The sequence below is a fragment of the Anastrepha ludens genome, chromosome 2 (assembly GCF_028408465.1).
Source record: "Anastrepha ludens isolate Willacy chromosome 2, idAnaLude1.1, whole genome shotgun sequence".
Taxonomy (NCBI): domain Eukaryota; kingdom Metazoa; phylum Arthropoda; class Insecta; order Diptera; family Tephritidae; genus Anastrepha; species Anastrepha ludens.
Window position 1 is genome coordinate 127,048,565 of NC_071498.1, and position 19,741 is coordinate 127,068,305.

Below are 19,741 nucleotides of genomic sequence, written 5' to 3' on the forward strand. Positions count from 1 at the left end.
TATTCAGACAACTCCCAATTGCTTTTACCTTAACACACTAAATTTGAAAAAAAGTAGCAAACTCCAATAAAATTGCACTCAAAGCTTGCAAACTGGGCACACTTCAAAAAATTAGTTGAGAACTGGCTGCCGCTGAATGTTCCTCTAAAAACTAAGTCTGGCGTAGAATCTGCATTGGAACTTTTCAATAACTGTATTCAGAGTGCTGCACGAACTGCTACTTCGGCAAGAAGGTGTAACTATCCAAATTCAGACATCGATGATCACATACAAATATTACTTCACGGTAAACGCAAGTTGCGCAAGGCGACCACTGCAGCCGAATGGGTTGGTGCGTGACTACCATTCGGAATTCACAGAGAGAACGTCGGTTCGAATCTCGGTGAAAACACCAAAATTAAGAAACACATTTTTCTAATAGCGGTCGCCCCTCGGCAGGCAATGGCAAACCTCCGAGTGTATTTCTGCCATGAAAAAGCTCCTCATAAAAATATCTGCCGTTCGGAGTCGGCTTGAAACTGTAGGTCCCTTCATTTGTGGAGCAACATCAAGACGCACACCACAAATAGGAGGAGGAGCTCGGCCAAACACCCAAGAAGGGTGTAAGCGCCAATTATATACATATATAAACGAAAGTTGCGGCGTAAATGGCAGCAAAATAGAAACAAACAGGACACAAAAAATCTTAACAAACTCACAAAACAGCTAAAAATCGTACTAAGAGAAGTAAAGAATTCTGATTTTCATGAGTACTTATCAACTTTGTTACCAACGGAAGCTATGCACTATTCATTTTGGAAGACAACGAGAAAAATGTCACAGCCACCATCCTACGACGCGCCTATAAAAACGTCCAACGGATCATAGGCAAAAGCCGATAAGAAAAAAACTTTGAGTTCGCCAAACATCACTGAAATGTTTTCGCATCTTTTCCTAGTTAAAATACGGAAGAAGATCACCTAGTACATAAATATCTCTCTGCCCCGTTCCAAATGGATTTTTCGATACCGTAACATAGCTGGAAAGAGATTAAGTACACAGTAAGTAAAGTCCTCAAAACAAATAAAGCGGCAGCATATGATCTAATAACAAATAAAGTGTTAAAAGAATTGCCCACATGCGGCTTCTAGTTTCTAACTTTTATATTTAATGCGATGTTTAAGAAAGAATACTTCCCCATTCAGTTGAAAGTTGCGCAGATTACTCTCATACTCAAGCCATGGAAACCTCTGAGTATGGTCTCGTCTTACAGGCCGATAAGTTACCTGCTTGTAATTTTAAAACTTTTCGAAAATCTTTTTCTTAATCCGATACTTGCAAAGCGAAACCTGCCGTATAGTCAACAAATGGACTGAAAAGTCCCGGGCCTAATACATAAATTGCACAAATTTTATTGCATTCACCTCTTTTTCAGTTAGTTATAACCTTAAAAATCCAGCTCTTAAAGTTTCATAACATTCTATTGATTATTTCGTGTGTTATTTTGCTACTGAGAGTGACGCTACTTTTGTTATTTTCAAAACAATGGATCAGAAAGAATTTCGTGTGTTAATTTTACACTGCTTCTTGATGGGAAAAAGTACCAAAATACCGTTCAAGCAAAGCAATGGCTTGAGAAGTATTATGGGGACTCCGCTTTATCAGAAACAACAATAGAATGATGGTTTGCTGACTTCAACGTAGAGACGTGGTCATAGAGACACCGATTATGCACAACGCAGTGGACGTCCAAATTAGGCGGTAACACCAGAAAACATAAAAAAATCCACCTAATCATTTTGAATGACCGAAAAGTGAAGTTGCGTGAGTTTGCTGGCATCATGAAGATATCCAAATAACGAGTTGGCTTTATATAGCATAAGCATTTGACTATGAAAAAGCTCTGTTCAAAGTGGGTGCCGCGTTTGCTCACTTCCTAGACAATGCACCGTGTCACAAGTCAATCAAAAAAAAAAATGAAAACTATATGAATGAAACTTCGAATTGTTCCCACATTCACCGTACTCGCCATATTAGGCTCTCAGAGACTACTACTGTTCGCAGACCTAAAAAAAATGCTTCGGTCGAATGAAGAGGTTATCGCTGAAAGTGGTGCCTATTTTCAGGCGAAGGATAAATCGCTCTACAAAAGTGGTATTGAAATGTTAGAGTGGCTCTTGAATGATTGTCTAGTTGTTGATGGAAATAACGTTGATGAACAAAGCTAATTTTGAACAAAAACAAAAACCTGTTTTCTTTGTTAGGCCCAGAAATTTTCAGTCCATGTGTTAAGTATAGAAAAAAAATTAAATTTAGTGATTAATATGAGTTATGCAACAAAAATAAATTAAACTAATCGCGAATTTAAAGCAAATCAATAACTAAGAACCGCTATGTCTGATGCAAAATGTGCTTTGAAACTTATCATAAAATTCTTGTATTCGATAAACACATGTCGAACGTCATTTGTATGTAAATTTTTGCAATTATGCACGCGCACATGTACTTCCATATCAATTGAGATCGACAAACTAGTTTAATATTTCATGGCGTATGTACTCAACGTATAGAACAACACTTAAACTCGACAAGAACTACCAATCTCAAAATTTTATCTGCACAAAAAAAAAGTTTTTTTCTTAGTTTTTTTTTCATGTATTATGCGGCTATCATTCACCCACCGAACGCAATCCACAGTGAGCAGAACATGACTACCATTAATTATTAACGGACATACATTCAAGTACACAGATATATGTTATAAGTACATACAGACGCAGATAACAGTAAACATATGTGTATCAATATCAAAAATTGGCTTCAAGTTACATGTAATACATATGCACAAACATACATACACTCGAGTACTCATGGCTTTTATTATTAGTAATTTTTTTACTTTGTTTGTTTTCTTTTTCATGGCTTTTATGCAAACGCTGCTCATTGTAATTCCACGCCATATCAAACAGTTGCTATTAACACTAATCCAATTGCCAAATTGTTGCTTCATACATAATTTCAATATTTCCTACATTATTTTATTATGTTCATTGAGTCAACGCAATCCGCTTATCGATCTCGTCAAAATTTGCGCGCTCCACAGTTCACCTTTGCCGGAACGTACAACTACGAACTTTACTGTAGCTGTAAGGCATTAGCGCGGTAGCTACTAGTAAAAATGTCCAAAAAAGTTGAAATAAAAAAAAAATAAGTAAATAAAATAAAAATGCAAAACAATGCCTTTAAATACACATTTGATCTAGATTGTGATAAAAATTGTGAGTGTAAAATAAAAAATTAAAAAAAAAACTAGTTTTCAACACCCCCAAATTGTGAATAGCGAAGTTTAAAAGATATCGTACAAGAAAAAAGAGATTAAATAGCAAAAATAAAAATACGAAAATTAGCATTTCAGATACATTGTAACTTTTTTTCTTCATTTAACTGGGCAGCGTATGTCGCAATTACAAGACGTGCTCGGTGTTTAGGCCATGCAATTATTTTTTCCTCGATACAGAAATGCAAATTCTTTGCGTATACACACAAAAAAGTAGAAAAAAGATGGAGCAAAAAATAGGTATGAAAAGCGTTACGCTGCGGCTTGTGAGAAATAAGATAGCGCATAGACAATAACATAATTTGTTGTAATTAATGTGAATTTATACGCCCGAAAAGTGCAATTTATCGCTGCTCGAATTGCCAATTTTTAATACGAAAATGTGCGCTAGCTTTGTGAGTTTTTTGGAACTAAAACAAAAAAAAAAAAACCAACATAAAAAAAAATAAACGAATACGTAAAAACAATATTTTATCTCAACCAACTGCGTTTTGGGTAGCTAATATTTCATAGTGTGCCAGAAATTGCACAATTGCAGAAAAAAATGTACTAGAACTTGTTGGCGAGAATTGGCGGAATGAAAAAGCATCTATGAACTTTTTATACCCAATGCAGGTATACACTGGTTGTGACAAAACTTTTTTCAGTATTCATTGGCATTTCTTCATGGAATGACTTACGCCTCAACAACGTTTACAGATCGTTTTTACGAAAATCGACGCTCTGTGAAAAGTGTTCATCGCGCGCTCAGGCCAACTAGTGGTGTTCATAAACATTCAGTGATGAGGCCCACTTTTGGCTTAATTGCTACGTCAATAAGCAAAATTGCCATATTTGGGCTAAAGAGCAACCCGAAGTCATTCAAGAATAGCCTTTACATCAAAACAACCGTTTGGTGCGGCCTATGGGCTGGAGGAATCATCGGCCCATATTTCTAGTGAACACTATCGCGCCATGATAAACGACTTTTGATGCCTGGATGCCAGAAATAGAAGTCGTGATCTCCACAACATTTGGCTCCAACAATACGACACTACTTGTCATACACCCCGTGAAACCATGGATTTCCTGCGTCGTCGTTTCGGTGAGCAATTCATCTCACGCCTCGGACCGGTGGATTGGACACCAAGATCGTGTAATATCACACCTTTGGACTTTTATTTGTGAGAGTATGTAAAGCCTAGATGCTATGTGGAGAAACCAGCTTCGATTGGTAGGCATGACTTAAGTTATACACGAGATACCGATCAAATTCCTTCTTCTCAAAATTAATGTTTACGGATGACCGAATTACGGCGCAGGTACGGACAACATTTCACATCAAATATATAACACAAATTTAACGAACATTTATCTTCTGTATATTCCGATACTGAGTGCCTTAAATTTTTTTTCTTTAGTCGTTTTTTTTTTAAAGAATGTACATACATTTTTTTAGGATTTACTCTTGCACTATAAAGTTGAATGTTTAACCAATTACTGTACCTAAAAGAAGTATGATTTGTAAAGAACCAATTCTGCATACACTTTTAATATGAAATAGAATACTTTAAAACGTTGGAATGGTAAGGATGTTTTTGTGTTTGTATTTTAGCTTGTTTAAAACTAGTCTAAAACTGGTTACTTTATTACTAGAATTTTTTTTTTGGCTAGTATGAAACGGTATTTTAACTGGTATTATGTTGGAGCATGGCTAGATAATTGATCTTTCGTAGGACATCGCCGCGGAAAATAGCACTTGCTAATATGGAAAAAATATAGATCAAGAAATGGTTCAGCTCAAAAGTGAACTTCTAGAATTCAACTAGAATTTTTCCCTGCAGGGAGTTAATTTAAGCGCTTTTCACAAATTTACAAGACCGATAATGGAGCATTGTTCATAGACTGGAAGCCGCTTTAGCAAATTTATATAGGCGAGTATTTGTAAGTATTCGATGTGGTACCAACTGGTGGTAGTAGAGGCAGAGGAAAGCCTCCTCTGCGTTGGAAAGATCAGGTGGAGAAGGACTTGGCTTCACTTGATTTATTAAACTGGCGCCGGTTAGCACGCGAAATAAACGACTGGCGCGCTTTGTTAAACTCGGCCAAAATCGGGTAAGCGGTTATCGCGCCAATCAAGAAGAAGACGAAGAACCTTGTACTTTTTGACTTAAGAGATTTTTCATGGAACTCACTCTGTGATAATACTTATAGTTGAACTACTCACAGGCTCGATTTCTGGCCGATTTATTTCACGAAAGTTAACCAAGCATCAAAGCATATAAAAGGAGCATCAGGAATGTCAAAACATTCGAAGCCTATTTTTTATGAAACCATCGGGTTAAGTTTGAAGGCTTTATTATGGTACATGCAATTTCGTTGGCACAGTTCCAATCTATGCGAAACCACTGTTGAGCAGCCGAGTTAACCGAACCTAACCTGCCGTGGGTATAAAAATATTAACGAATTGAAAAAATTAATAACCAGCCAATAAGCTTGACAAGCGGCGTACTAGTTTGCCAAGCACATTGTTTTTCAGTTAGCTTAAATGCATACACACATATGCATTACTATGCACATGCACACATACGTACCAATCCACACACATACGAGTACATATGGCAACTAGTGATATTAGTTGGCAGCTTGTTTGAGGAAGTGGGCTGTGACCGACAGCCCACAATGCAATTGATTTCCTCACACAGGCATACACACTCACACACTCACATAGAAATGTACTATAAGTGGCATACACGTACAGGCGTATAGAATTTCTGCTCGTAAATTGCACATTTGCCAACTTGCCGCCATCCATACATACACATATGCACACTCGTATATGCAGCCATTCTTAACGGCAACTCGCACCATTTTAATTGGATTTTAATAGACTCGCGCCTTTTTCTACTAAAACGTGCCGCGTATTTTTACCATTCTAAGTGAGTAACATTTACCACTTGACCAGCTTCATAGTGCAAAACTTTTATTCCCAGTAGCAGTTCTCATAAATTGACTGTCATATGAGATGGAATATATCCACATAATACATACATACATACAATACATATAAACAAAGAAGCCTGTGCGTATATGCATTTCTTTATTTCCACTAGAAGTATTTCACTCATCTAATAGTCGCAGTTGCAGTTAATGGAAAAATAAATTGAATTAACTTTGGCGCGTTCCTGTCATCCCAATTCCCTCATCTTCTCCAAAGGTGGCATTGCCATTCCGGTGGGTTGGTAACAAATATTAGCTTATTGCTGCACTTATATTATCTACGCTGTCACATACTCCAACTCTTCAGTTAAGTTAAGTTATATAATACAGGTGCATATAAGGAGATTTAGCAATCGATATGGCATATTAGTAATTCATATTGGCAGAGATTGCGGATGGCGTGATTCTGTTTTGGATTTTGCTGGCAGATTTGCCCGCAGAAGGATTTGAAACCCGGCTGTTTTTATCTCAAGCAATTAAGCGTTTAATTAGCAGAAATGTTGTGCTGAACAAAAATATTTAATAACATAAGATAATTGCAGATGACGCGAAGGCCTTCTTAATAATCAAGCAATTCCCGAGCTCTAATACCATACTAAATTTATGGCTGGATGTGTAAAGATCTATTGAGTGGTAAGCGATACTATTATAAAGCTGTAGGCTGTCTATGCATCGAAAATTTCGAAAAGAATGAGACGCAGGGAATGCAATATGAGCAATGTTACATTTGCACCATTTTTAGAATTTTTATTTGCCTGTTTGTCTATCTGAACTTACTTATCTCTTTTCTAATTTTCCAAACATCTTCCAAGCAGAAATGTATATCACCTGTATATATGCAGATATTAAGAAGAGGCGGGACCTTCTGGAATGAGCGAATTGCCATTCTGAGCGATAGTCAGGCGGCACTCAAGGGTTTGCCATCCTGTAAGATTAAATCCTCACTGGCCCTTGAGTGTATTGAGAAACGGAATCTGTTAAGAACGCACAATAGCATTCAGCTAAGTAGCGGACGCATTTGATAGAGAGAGGCTGCGGTCTCGACATTAATAGGACCCGAGCTCTTCCTTGCAAAAGCAAAGAGAAGCTTAGGACTGAAGAGCTAAGGCTAAGGGAAGTTAGCTGGTACCAAATTATGGGGCTACGGCGAAGTCCTTATAATTCTGCGGGTACAACCAAAAAAAGTTTAAAAAACTCATAACTCTTCCCAAGGATAAACTGAAACTGTTTATAGACATTTTCACAGTCATTCTTACAGTCCGTTGCAGAGCGCGCAGTCATCTGCACATGATTGAGATATGGTCCCGGCTAACGCCGGGAGACTCCAATGTACTGCCTCCTTGAATGCAGTGCTATAGCTCGGAGAAGGTTGAAATATTTTAGCCGTTTGAGCCAGAGGAAAAGCCCATACGTTCTGCCCAACTCAGCTCTATCTTAAGATTAATAAGGGAACTGGGTCTGGATGAGGTACTGTAATGAATAGAGGGCACAAAAGGCCATGAGGTCGAAGTGCAAAATCTAGTAATATCTGAAACACCTTAACGGATTTTCATAGGGCTTTAACTAGTGGCTAGAACATAGGGTATCGTTTTTGGGTAGGTAAAAAAAGATATCGACTTTTGTTGGGTATTTGTCTAAAACCCTCTTCCTATTAGTTGTTCTCGTCGTGATATTTTTTCTAAAAATGGAGGAACCTACAGTTTTAAGCCGAATTCCAACGGGAGATGGCTTTTTATGAGTAGCTTTTTTCATGGCAGAATTATGTACGCGCGAAGGTTATTAGAAAGAAGTTTATCATTTGGTGTATAATGCAGGGAGATTCGGGACTGGGCGCTTAAAATATACAAATTCAAAATTTGATGCAGAGAAAAGTTTCGTTGCAAATAATTCTTTTGAATATAATTTTACTTTTTCAACTACATCAACAAAAGTTGGGTTTTTTCAACTGAAATAAAAAATAATATCGTACGTACATTACTATTGGAAACGGTCTTGGACATACATACATACAGGCATATGCACCAATGGTTAAGCGCACGCCTGTGGCCCGTTGCTGTGGGATAGAATGTACGATGGTGTTCTTCATGTTAGTATTCCACAGCGAACAAAGATAATTGGCTTCGCCGACGACATTCCGGTTGTAGTGTCGGCTAAAGATTTAGGACATATCCGCAATAACGCGGCCCATGTAGTCTTGAGCGTGCAATCCTGGTTAGCATAAACTAATTTATAATAAGCGCTACAAAAGAGCAAATCGGTCCTTATATTCAGCCGAAAAAAGCCAGAAGAGGTAACTTTTGAAATTGGGGATTTCTACATATCGACTGTTCCCACAATCAAATACCTGGGAATAATTATAAATAAAAAGCTTTCTTTCAAAGCACAGTTCAAGTACGCCAAAAGCCATAGTTTGTATGGTGCACCATTTTGGGCGAACGAAACGCATCTTGTATCATACTTTCGAGGACTACCATATAGTCCACCTACCGGTTGTGCGCACTACGCGTACGTAGCGCAGTTAAAACGGTGTCCGACGATACAACCCTCATTATATCTGGCACATATTAGCTAGATATACTAGCAATAGAAGCTGCTCAAATAGCCAGAACACAGAGGCCTATAGGGTCGACAAGGGGCAAACAAAGTAGGATAACTCTATAAAAGAGCATTGAAAGCATAAATGTATTCCCAACCTGAAGCTTTGGCTAACGAGACTACATGGAGAAGGGGACTTTTATCTGACCCAGATCATGAGTGGATACTTCAAAGCATGTTTGCACAGGTTCAATCACGTCGACAATCCTTATTGCGACTAATGCGATGGAAAGTTTTGGGGGACGTATACCACATATTCTTTACAAGCGCGCGCTTCCGTTCTGCAAAAGAAAAACTCCATAGAGCCTTTGAAGACTCTACTGCGCTACAAACATTCGTGCAACATATGCTGCGTTCGAAGGGAAAATGGAAAGCGGCATGTGACGTAGTCGTCGAGATTATGAAAGAGATGTGCAGTCTGGAAAGACTTGAGACAAAGCAGCGTCTGCTAATCGCCTTTCCTCCCCGCTATGTAAAACTTGACGGTGGTCCCGCGGCGAAAGAGGATGTAAATATACAGGCTTAGCCTAGTGTCAGAGGGTCACTTGAGGGTAGCGCGCTACCACAACGCCTATAAAAAAAAAGAATAAAGAACACTTGTGCTAAGTGCATTAAAATTAGTTGAATGTACTTTCTGAGTCTTCAATATTAATTGGGGGTTGCTATTTATATGCAGAGCTAACAAAAAATTTACCTTGGAGATTGGGAAAACAAAAAAAAAAAAAATAAACAAAAAAAAAAAATTAACAAAAAAAATTAACTTTGGTTGGTTTCCAAAATAGCTTCCAAAATGATGAATTCACTTTGGCATTACGTTAAACATATTTTTGAAGCGCTTTGTCCAAACGCTTAACAGAGCTTTTTTTCAATTGTGTGGGACCCAACTTCTTTCATCACATGGAAATGATACTAAATCTTATTGACGCTCGTTTTACTAACGCTTAAAGATGCCTCAGTCTCATGGGGGTTAGTCATGTCCTCCTTATTCACTGCGCGCACAGCATCGATATTTTCAGGCACAACACTGATTCGACACGATTTTCTCTGATATCGCCGGTGAGCGAATAGTGATTACGAAAAAATTCATTGTACCAGCTTTTTACCAGCCTTTTTATCATTATACGGTGCATTTTGGTCTTGTTTGTACAAGTGATGAAAAACAAAACGAACAAAACATTAGTCGGAACAGGTCTCTCCCAGTATCCCATTGCTGTTATTGCACTTGCATGAAAATTTTTTATCCGGATCCCGATTATTGACCATTAGAACAGTGCTATAGTACCCCACAACTAATTTTTCCTCGAATCACCTCGTCTATTGATGTATGACTGCTGTAAATCGTTTTTTTTTTGCCTGTTGGTTCAGCGCCTGCTTGGCAGTCTAAGCTGTCGGTATCAAATTACCAAAAGCCTCGCCAACAATGGTGTGACATTCAATTCAGTGCAATGAAGCGCGAACATTCCAACGGGCACCGATTTATGAATTTCTGCGCCAACGAGCGAGTAACGTATGTATGTACAAAGAGTTGCAAGAAAAGAGCAAAAAATGTCGCAACAACCAGAAGTACAGGAAGTGAATGCTTGCAACGGAAAATGGAAAGAGCAAAGAAAGTTGTATAGTGGCTGTGTGTGTTTAATGTCTTACATATTTATGTATGCATATATGTATGTATGCACTTTGTTTGTAAGTATAAGTTTGTACTCGCATTTTTCTAGTGGGAATGAAGTCAACTTGGTGGTCATATACATTTTTTCCTTTTATATCTCATGTGTACCCCTATGAGTATATCTATGTATGTATTTGAACACTCGCACATACACACACATGTATATATATATGTATGTAAGTGTTCACTCTTGCGGTATGCCAGTTATGTGTCAACAACACCAATGTTTAGTTGGCAGCATCCAATGAATTACACTCAACATTACTATTTACAACATAAATCGCTACATTTATCCAAGAATGTGAAGTGAAAAAATTATACTCTCTAAGCGCGTACTTACCGATGCGACAATGGTTAGATAGTATCGTTGCACCTTCTCGTAATCCAACGTTTTGGCGACAGTCACCTGCGGATAGAAAAAATTATGTGATTGTTATTTTTTCATTAAAAATGCATAAGTTTTCTACGCGTACACACACATGCATACATCCGTATGTTCATACATACATTGAAACCCAGCACAATACCCAACAGATATTTCTATCAATCATGGAGATTGAGGTGTGTTGCACTACGGCGATATTTTGCCAATAATAAATAAATATAAATGTAAATTCTACTATTTATTGTTGTTGCTAAATTTGTTGTTTGGTATGCAATTTGATTGATTGCGCCGATTATTGACAATGAATGACAGTGGAAGGCCACACCAGCGTATGCAGCTGACTTCATATGCGCACACTCGCTTTGTCTATCAAAGATGCAGATAAACTTTGCCAAACGATTGAGGCCACCAACGCAATATGGCTACGTAGAGGAGCTTACGAGGGTGGACTAATAATGTCATCATTAATTTTATTGACAAAAATATTACCAAAGGGTGAAATGTTGATATCGACTGCCTAATTCCCACCAACGAAAATTACGGCGTAGTCTTACACAGTGTTTTAAGATTATCTCTCTCACTCTGTGCCTTATTTTTATTAGGGCCGGTTGGGGCTTTGGCATCATGCGCCATGTTCATGGCGAGTTTGACGATGTGGTCTCAGTCTCTACACATTACGTATCCATACCATTTTAGCCAGCCTTTTCTCATTTTCTCCCAGATTGGTTCAATTTTCATATCTTCTCGTACCTTAATCTTTTTCACTTTTTCCACGTGCGTTATTCCTGTTGCCCAGCGAATCATTTTCATTTCCGCCACGTGGATTGTCTGGTTGTGTTTAGCTTGCGTTGCCTAACATTCAGATGCGTACAGCATCATCTCACGTAGGTTTTCTACACCTTTACCTTTTTTCAGATTATATAGAGTGTTCTTTTAACTGCACGAAACTGCAAACTGTGTTGTCACATCTGTTCAATAGGGTATGACAAGTCATCATGAATCACTTAACGTAAGAACAACGCATCCAAATTGTGGAAATTTACTTTGAGGAACTAAACCTGCTCGCAAAGTGCATAGAGCAATGGCGGCATCATCGGTTCCTATTTCTCTCGATATGCGGAAGAATCTGCCGTTCCTGTGAATGGCGAGTGCAATCGAGCCATGCTGATTGAATTTTTATTTCCAAAATCAATCCCTATTGACTCTATACGGCCAGATTTGTTAGAAAAAGTAGTCGAAATTGGGCTGATAGAAGTGACCATTCAACTCGTAGCCGAGGCAGGCATAAGCTGGAAATCATATTGAGAAAATAAATGCCATAAACTTATTCACCAGATTATGATAAAAAAAAAATGCATTCCAACAATATTTCTGTTTTGTATTATCACTTTACGTTAAGTTTTTAAAAAAACACCCAATATGTAAAACTAGCGGATATTACCGAAAAACTATTAATTAACCTAAACGCACAACATCCCTTCATCACAGCCAAAATAAGCATAACCTTATCAAACTGATTTATGTTATCACGGCGCTCTGTTTTATGGTGATGCCGTACGATCCACGAGGGATTGAGGACCGCAATAAGAAGAAGACTGCTTTATAAGTAGACGCGCTTAGAGGATAAGCGTGCAGACCCATCATTTCTGCAGAAGTTGCGTCAACGAAGAGTAGGAAGACACGGTCTCGCCCTTCTGTGCCACCTCCCTTCTCTATCCAGATGAGAATTCGACACTTTAGGTAGACAATTTTTACTGAGTTAGATCTCAGCTGAAACCAGGAATTTTCTCAAATCAAAAAAAAAATGTGTTGGTTTAAGGACAAGTTCCCCATGCTGAGTGCGCCCCATAGTAGACCGCCGCTGCAGCCTAACCTAATCTATACAAGAGCGTGAAAAGTATGAAAGTATTATGGGGGCGCATTATAATCGCTTGGAAACAATCACCATTGGGATACTTCATTTCGATGGGGTCGTAATAGTACATCACACGTGGATATATAAAACTTACGAAAAAAAAACTTGGACGATCGGCGAGTGAAAATGCCGAATTTGCACACAATTGACATTAATCGTTCCATTCAATCACCATCCGACCAAGATTTTGTGTCTTTTCTTAACCGTGGGCGAAGCATGAGTTAATCACAAAATAAGAGAAAAGAAGGCAGAATAGTTGTGGCTGTGTTGATTGTTGTGGACTACTTATGCCCAACTGATGCCAAGTGAATTTGTTGGTCAACAAGTTATGGAAGGCAGTTTTTTTCAAGCTCTCGGTATCATTTGCTTCGAATACTTTCAAAAGCTAAGACCAGTGGCCTATCTACCCTATGTTGGAATGTTTAATTTAAACGAACCGCGCACGTGGGAACCGATCCATATTTTTTTCTTATGTTGGTAGGACTGTGAGCCATACATCTGTCTCTTTTTAGCGCCATCGGACCATTAGTGTATGCCTGGCCGGCCGGAAATGTCGGCAAAAATTCTTGGATTTTGCAAACACTAAGTAAATACCAATTGGCGGCCGCCGTAGCCGAATGGGTTGGTGCGTGATTACCATTCGGAATTCACAGAGAGGTCGTTGGTTCGAATCTCGGTGAAAGCAAAATTAATAAAAACATTTTTCTAATAGCGGTCGCCCCTCGGCAGGCAATGGCAAACCTCCGAGTGTATTTCTGCCATGAAAAAGCTCCTCATAAAAATATCTGCCGTTCGGAGTCGGCTTGAAACTGTAGGTCCCTCCATTTGTGGAACAACATCAAGACGCACACCACAAAAAGGAGGAGGAGCTCGGCCAAACACCTAACAGAAGTGTACGCGTCAATTATTTATTTTTTTTTTTAAGTAAATACCATACCGTATTCACTTGCGCCTCGTTCGACTTCTTTTTGTTTCCCAAGTTGAAGTTACAACTTCGTGGAAGGAGATTTCAGTCGATAGAAGAGATCAAAGAGAATGCGACGAAGGACCTGAAGGCCATCCCTTCGTCGGCCTACAAGGGATGCATGGAGGACTGAATTAAACGTTGGCACATGTGTGTTGCTTCAGACGGGTCATATTTTGAAGGAGATAAAATAAATTTGCTTGAAATTTAACTCTGCTTTGTTTTATTTAAACATTCCCGGTACTTTCAGATCATAGGGTATAAGTAATACACAGTTGCTATATGAATCCGAGAGCAATTTGAACCGAAAATGACCCCAATTGGCAGGAAAATAAGTGCTTTTGAATCAGAACAAAGTACTGACGCACAACACCGAATTTTCTTTGATAAAACAGCAGGCGGCCGCCGTAGCGTAACTACCATTCGGGTGTGCGTAAGTTCGACTCTACACGCATGAAACATCAAAATGATAGACAAAGTTTCCTCTAATAGCGGTTGCCCCTCGACAGGCAATGACAAATCTCCGCGTGTGTTTCCACTATGAAAAACTTCTTCATAAAAAACCATTGCCGTTCGGTTTCGGCTTAAACCTGTATGTCCCTCCATTTATCGAACAATATGAAGACGCACGCCACAAATAGGAGGAGGAGTTCGGCTAAACACCTAATAGAAGTATAGCGCCAATTATTTATCTTTTGTTTTTATTTGTTAAAACAGCATCAATTAAGTCACGAATTTCGGCTGCTCTCGGCATCCAAAATTGGCTTGGCGCCAAGATATTTGGCACCAGCGAAGGTAATAATTCGCATATTTTCAGGCCTTCGAGAAATCGCTCTATAGGGAATACTTAAAAAATTAGAGAAATATATAGCACATATAAGAAGTCTATGCTGAAAAATAAGCTTTGATTTGCCGAATATGTAAAACTTTCCTGTTTTTTTAACTTCATGTACTTATTGATCCACCCTTATACACACATACTATATACATACATATGCATGCTTATACTAGGCGCCGCTGTTTGTCTTTTCATATTGAGATTTATTTAAAAATTCATCGATACAAATGTCACAAGATTTATTGCCCGCATTTGCCGGTATCACCTAGTGAAAATCTGAAGTTTGGCTAACCCATGATGGGTTTGATTTCAGAGGGAAATAATTTAAACTTAATAGCTCCATATCCCCATATCGATTAAGAATATTTATGCGTTGTTAGTGCGAATTATTGATTTGAAATGCCTCTTACTAAGACATCTGCCTTTATTGAAAATCAAAATGGGTTCAGAGCTTCCCAAGTGACTACACAAACTTCAGTTAGTGAATGCAGAGATCATTACATCATAGGTCAGCTATTTAATTTGAAGTCGCTGCAAAAATATTTAATATGGAGGAATCGACTGAAAACACAAACAGCTTAGTCATATCAAAAAATCCAATAAGATGAAAACTAGAAACAAATCGAATGTTGTCGAACAAGAGATGATGTTTATATAATAGGTCTATTTATAAGTTCGTGCGGTTTTACAACAGATGGCGTAACTTGATTATTATTCCATCGATCCACATTTCCAAACATTCATTGGAGAGCTACTGTCGTAAGGCACAAACGTCAGTATAAGTTTTTTATTTGAAGCGTAAACAACAATATTTTTACCACACTTGAAAATGTCGAATTTCGTGCCAAATAATGTGTTTTTGCGGGGAATTCTTCTTCATTATTTTAATATGAAGAAAAAAGCAGCCGAAAGTCATCGTATCTTGGTGGAAGTTTATGGTGAGCATGCTCTATCTGAGCGAACGTGCCAGAAGTGGTTTGCACGCTTTAAAAGTGGTGATTTTGGCTTGGAAGACGAAGAACGCGAGGGTGCGCCGCCAAAGTTCATGGATACCGAATTGGAGGAATTGCTCGATCAAGATCCGGCTCAAACGCAAGAAGAGGTTGCAAAAACTTTGGGAGTTGATCAATCAACCATTTCCAAACGTTTAAAAGCCATGGGAATGATCCGAAAGGTAGGCCATTGGGTGCCGTATGAATTGAAGCCAAGAGACGTTGAACGCCGTTTTATGGCATGCGAACAACTGCTTCAACGGCACAAAAGAAAGGGTTTTTTGCATCGAATTGTGACTGGCGATGAAAAGTGGGTCCATTACGGCAATCCAAAACGTCGGGCAACGTATGGATACCCTGGCCATGCTTCAACATCGACGTCGGCGCAGAATATTCATGGCCTGAAGGTTATGCTGTGTATCTGGTGGGACCAGCTGGGTGTTGTGTATTATGAGCTACTGAAACCGAATGAAACGATTACGGGGGATGTCTACCGACGACAATTGATGCGTTTGAGCCGAGCACTGCGAGAAAAACGGCCGCAATACGCCGATAGACACGACAAAGTTATTTTGCAACATGACAATGCTCGGCCACATGTTGCACAAGTGGTCAAAACATACTTAGAAACGCTCAAATGGGATGTCCTACCCCACCCGCCGTATAGTCCAGACCTTGCGCCATCCGATTACTATCTCTTCCGATCGATGCAACATGGCCTGGCTGACCAGCACTTCCGTAATTACGATGAAGTCAAAAAATGGATCGATTCGTGGATTGCGGCAAAACCGACCGAATTTTTCACAAAGGGAATCCGTGAATTGCCAGAAAGATGGGAAAAAGTAGTAGTAAGCGATGGACAATATTTTGAATATTAAATTTGTAACCATTTTACGTCAATAAAGTTTCAAATTTCGAAAAAAACCGCACGAACTTATTCATAGTCCTATTAATATACCTGTATTTTGTAAAAGAAGTGCGAAAAAGATATGCCCAAGGGCATAATGTATCAGGATACCTTAGAGACATAAAATAGAGGAAAATACCCGCTATTATAAAAAACTTTTTCTTAATTTTGGTGATTCACCGTTCACTACGCTCCCGAGGGGCTCCCGGAGATCCGCTGTAGCTCCTTTCCAAATTCAAATTTTTAACAATACTAAGACTTAGAATACAGTTAAAGATAACATAATATGTGTAACAGTTTTTAGATCAAAAAATTTAAAAATTTTCTAAAAAAAAATTCTGGAAAATTCGCTTTTTTCGGCCCTTCTAACTGATATATCGCTTTAAGCCACAAGAGAGGAAACTAGAGTTACTGACATTGTTAAATTTGTAAGGGCTAGAAGAGGAGCTTGGAATGACTATATAACAAGGGCACCCAATGGTCAAATAAAAAGGACTGCTAGATATACTAAACCAAATGGAATACCTCCAAAACGATGGGAGGAGAGCTGGATATCTACTATTTTTTCTATTATATATATATTTTTTATTATATTGGAACTCTGATTTTAATGCATTTTATGTTTACTTGTGTAATTAAATCTAATTTACATTGCGTGAAGAAAAACATGCAAGAAGCCTATAATAAAACATAAATTAGAAGAAGAAGATTTCTTTGTACTAAAATATACTCAAGGGCAATAAAATGGGTTTGTACCATTAATACCAATTTTGACCATTTTGTTTCACAAAAAATTGTCGAGTTTGTGGAAAAAATGTGTGGCACTGTGGGCGAAATTTTTGTTTTGAAAAATTAGCTGTGTTTTGTAGGTACTTGCAACTTGCGTTGTATTATGCTAAAATTAAATTGGCTTTAAAACTGCATAGCAAAAATTATTCTAAAAGTTTGAAATTTTGGTGAAAATTTGCAGAATTTCGAAAATTGTTGCACAAAGTGTAACAAAAAATAATGTATAGGGTGGTCCACCCAGCGTTAGGAATTAGATATACTGATTTTTTTTTCCTCAGGCAGCTAGAATAAGATCCGTAAAACTTCACGCATAAGAAGCTTAGTTTATGGCAATACATTTAGATGAAATGGCTTTTTGCTTGAACAGAGTTAGGTAAAAGTAAAAATACATTTCCAAAATTTCCACAAAATCATCATTTTAGATACAACTTATTTTTATCCAGCCGGCAGAATTATCACATTAAGAAAGCATCAAAGAAACAAATTTGTGTCAAACAGCATCTTTGGACCATTTTTTTCCGAAAATGATTAAGAAGCCGATGGTCAGCGCTATGTTAATCGAATTTCTGATTGAATTTGAGTTTTCGTTTAAGCCGAATAGAAGAAGTTGACATAGAAATCATTTGATTCAAACAGGATGGATCGGCGTGCAACGCAGCTAACTTTTAATTTAATATTTTTCTTAAAATAATCGGCTGGTCGGCTGATGTGCATTAGCCACTTACATCCGGCGAAAAAAAAACGCCGCACGACTTGTGATTTTCACAATTATTTTTCCTAATTTAAGTTCAAATATTGTAATTTTCAATAAAAATATATATTAGTTCATTATTTAACAAGTTTAAATTCAAATTCAAGCTTTCAAATTTTGTACAAAATTCAGAAAATTTTGTTAAATTTTCATCAAAACTTCCCACTTTTTAATCAGCCTTCTTATATATCTTTTAGGTACGCAGTTTATAGCAATTCCATTTGAGTATAAGAAAGTGAAAGTTGGAAGTGCCTTGAAAACCGCGTTGAGTTAAAATTTTTTTTTTTTGCTGATGGTACTGTGCATTTTCTTCTATACTCGTATAAACACACATTTCATAAGTACAAGGAAAATTACACCATAAGCAAAAAAAATTGTACAAGATTAGAAAACTGTTTTTTTCGCATCGTTAAGAATAAATGTTATGAAATTGAAGTTGCCACCTATGCAGAATGAGCTACTTAAAACCAGCAGGGCATTGAAATTTTCTAGCAAAAAAAGAAATGCTTTGCAAAATAATGATACGTCTTTTATTTGTTAATTTAAGTATCTGTAGTGTGCCCAATGTCAGACACTTGGACGTAAAAGAATGCCCTCCTACACGTTTTAGAAGTAGTTCATACTAGTCCTATTGACTGGCACTACTACCATTAAATGTATTGCATCAGCTTCTACTTAACTAGATATTCCCTGCCTCAGGCTGAGATTTGGTTGAAAGTCAAATTTTTTCAGTAAATTTTCCGCCTTGCGGACACATTTGAGAATATTTGCAACAGCAGCATTCTTGAGTTCATTCGGATCTATTTGATCTCGTTGAAAGATGTAAAGTCTTGCCAAGGCAATACAGTTGAAAAAGATATGCTCTGTGGTTTTGTGATGCCCCAGACAGAGTCTGCACTCTATAGAGTCTACAGGGTCTACACTCTGTCTCATTTCCAAGGTGAATTTGTGAGAGATGGAGAGAGTGAAAACTCAGAAAACCAATTATTTTCCATATGTCTGCTTTATGTACACATACAGGGTTTTCCAATAACAGGTGTTATTGGTGAATGGATTGCGCTATCGAGAGATGATTAACGATTTTTTACAGCCGGAATTGGATGGTATTGATCTGGACAACGTTTATTTTCAACAAGATGGCGCTACGTGCCACACAAGCAACGAAACCATTGATCTTTTACGGGAAAAGTTTCCGGACCGTGTTATCTCTCGAAGAGATGATCACAATTGGCCACCGAGATTTTGTGATTTAACACCTTGTGCCTTTTTTTGTTTGGGACCACGTGAAAGGGAAGGTCTACGCCAACAGCCCAGGGTCGATTCAAGACCTCAAAGATGGAATTCGTGAGGCTATCGCGGACATAGGTTATGGAAAATTTCATTAAAAGGATATTGTCCTGTAAGCGTGGTCGTGGTGGTCATTTGCCTTATGTTATTTTCTACTATTAACGGCATACCTTCCTCTTTATAATGGAATAAACATCCTATCATTTATATTAAAAAATAACATTTTTCTTTGAATATCAAAATAACACCTCTGTTTGGAGAACCCTATATTATGCAATTCCCTATTGTAGGTGAAAGATCTTATAAGCCTTTTGACTTGACGAAGTTCTTCTTCGCTATATGAACCACCCTGTATAA

At 38.0% G+C, this 19,741-nt stretch overlaps 1 protein-coding gene across 3 annotated transcripts in view; it reads right to left on the reverse strand.

Annotated features, from left to right (window-relative positions):
* The window catches only part of LOC128855314 (cadherin-99C), a 297,926-nt gene that overhangs the window by 33,189 nt on the left and 244,996 nt on the right, over positions 1-19,741 (reverse strand). For all 3 annotated transcript variants that reach the window (XM_054090116.1, XM_054090117.1, XM_054090118.1), the window contains one exon: positions 10,897-10,962. In XM_054090116.1, the coding sequence (XP_053946091.1) occupies positions 10,897-10,962 (66 nt within the window). The remainder of the gene's footprint in view (positions 1-10,896; positions 10,963-19,741) is intronic.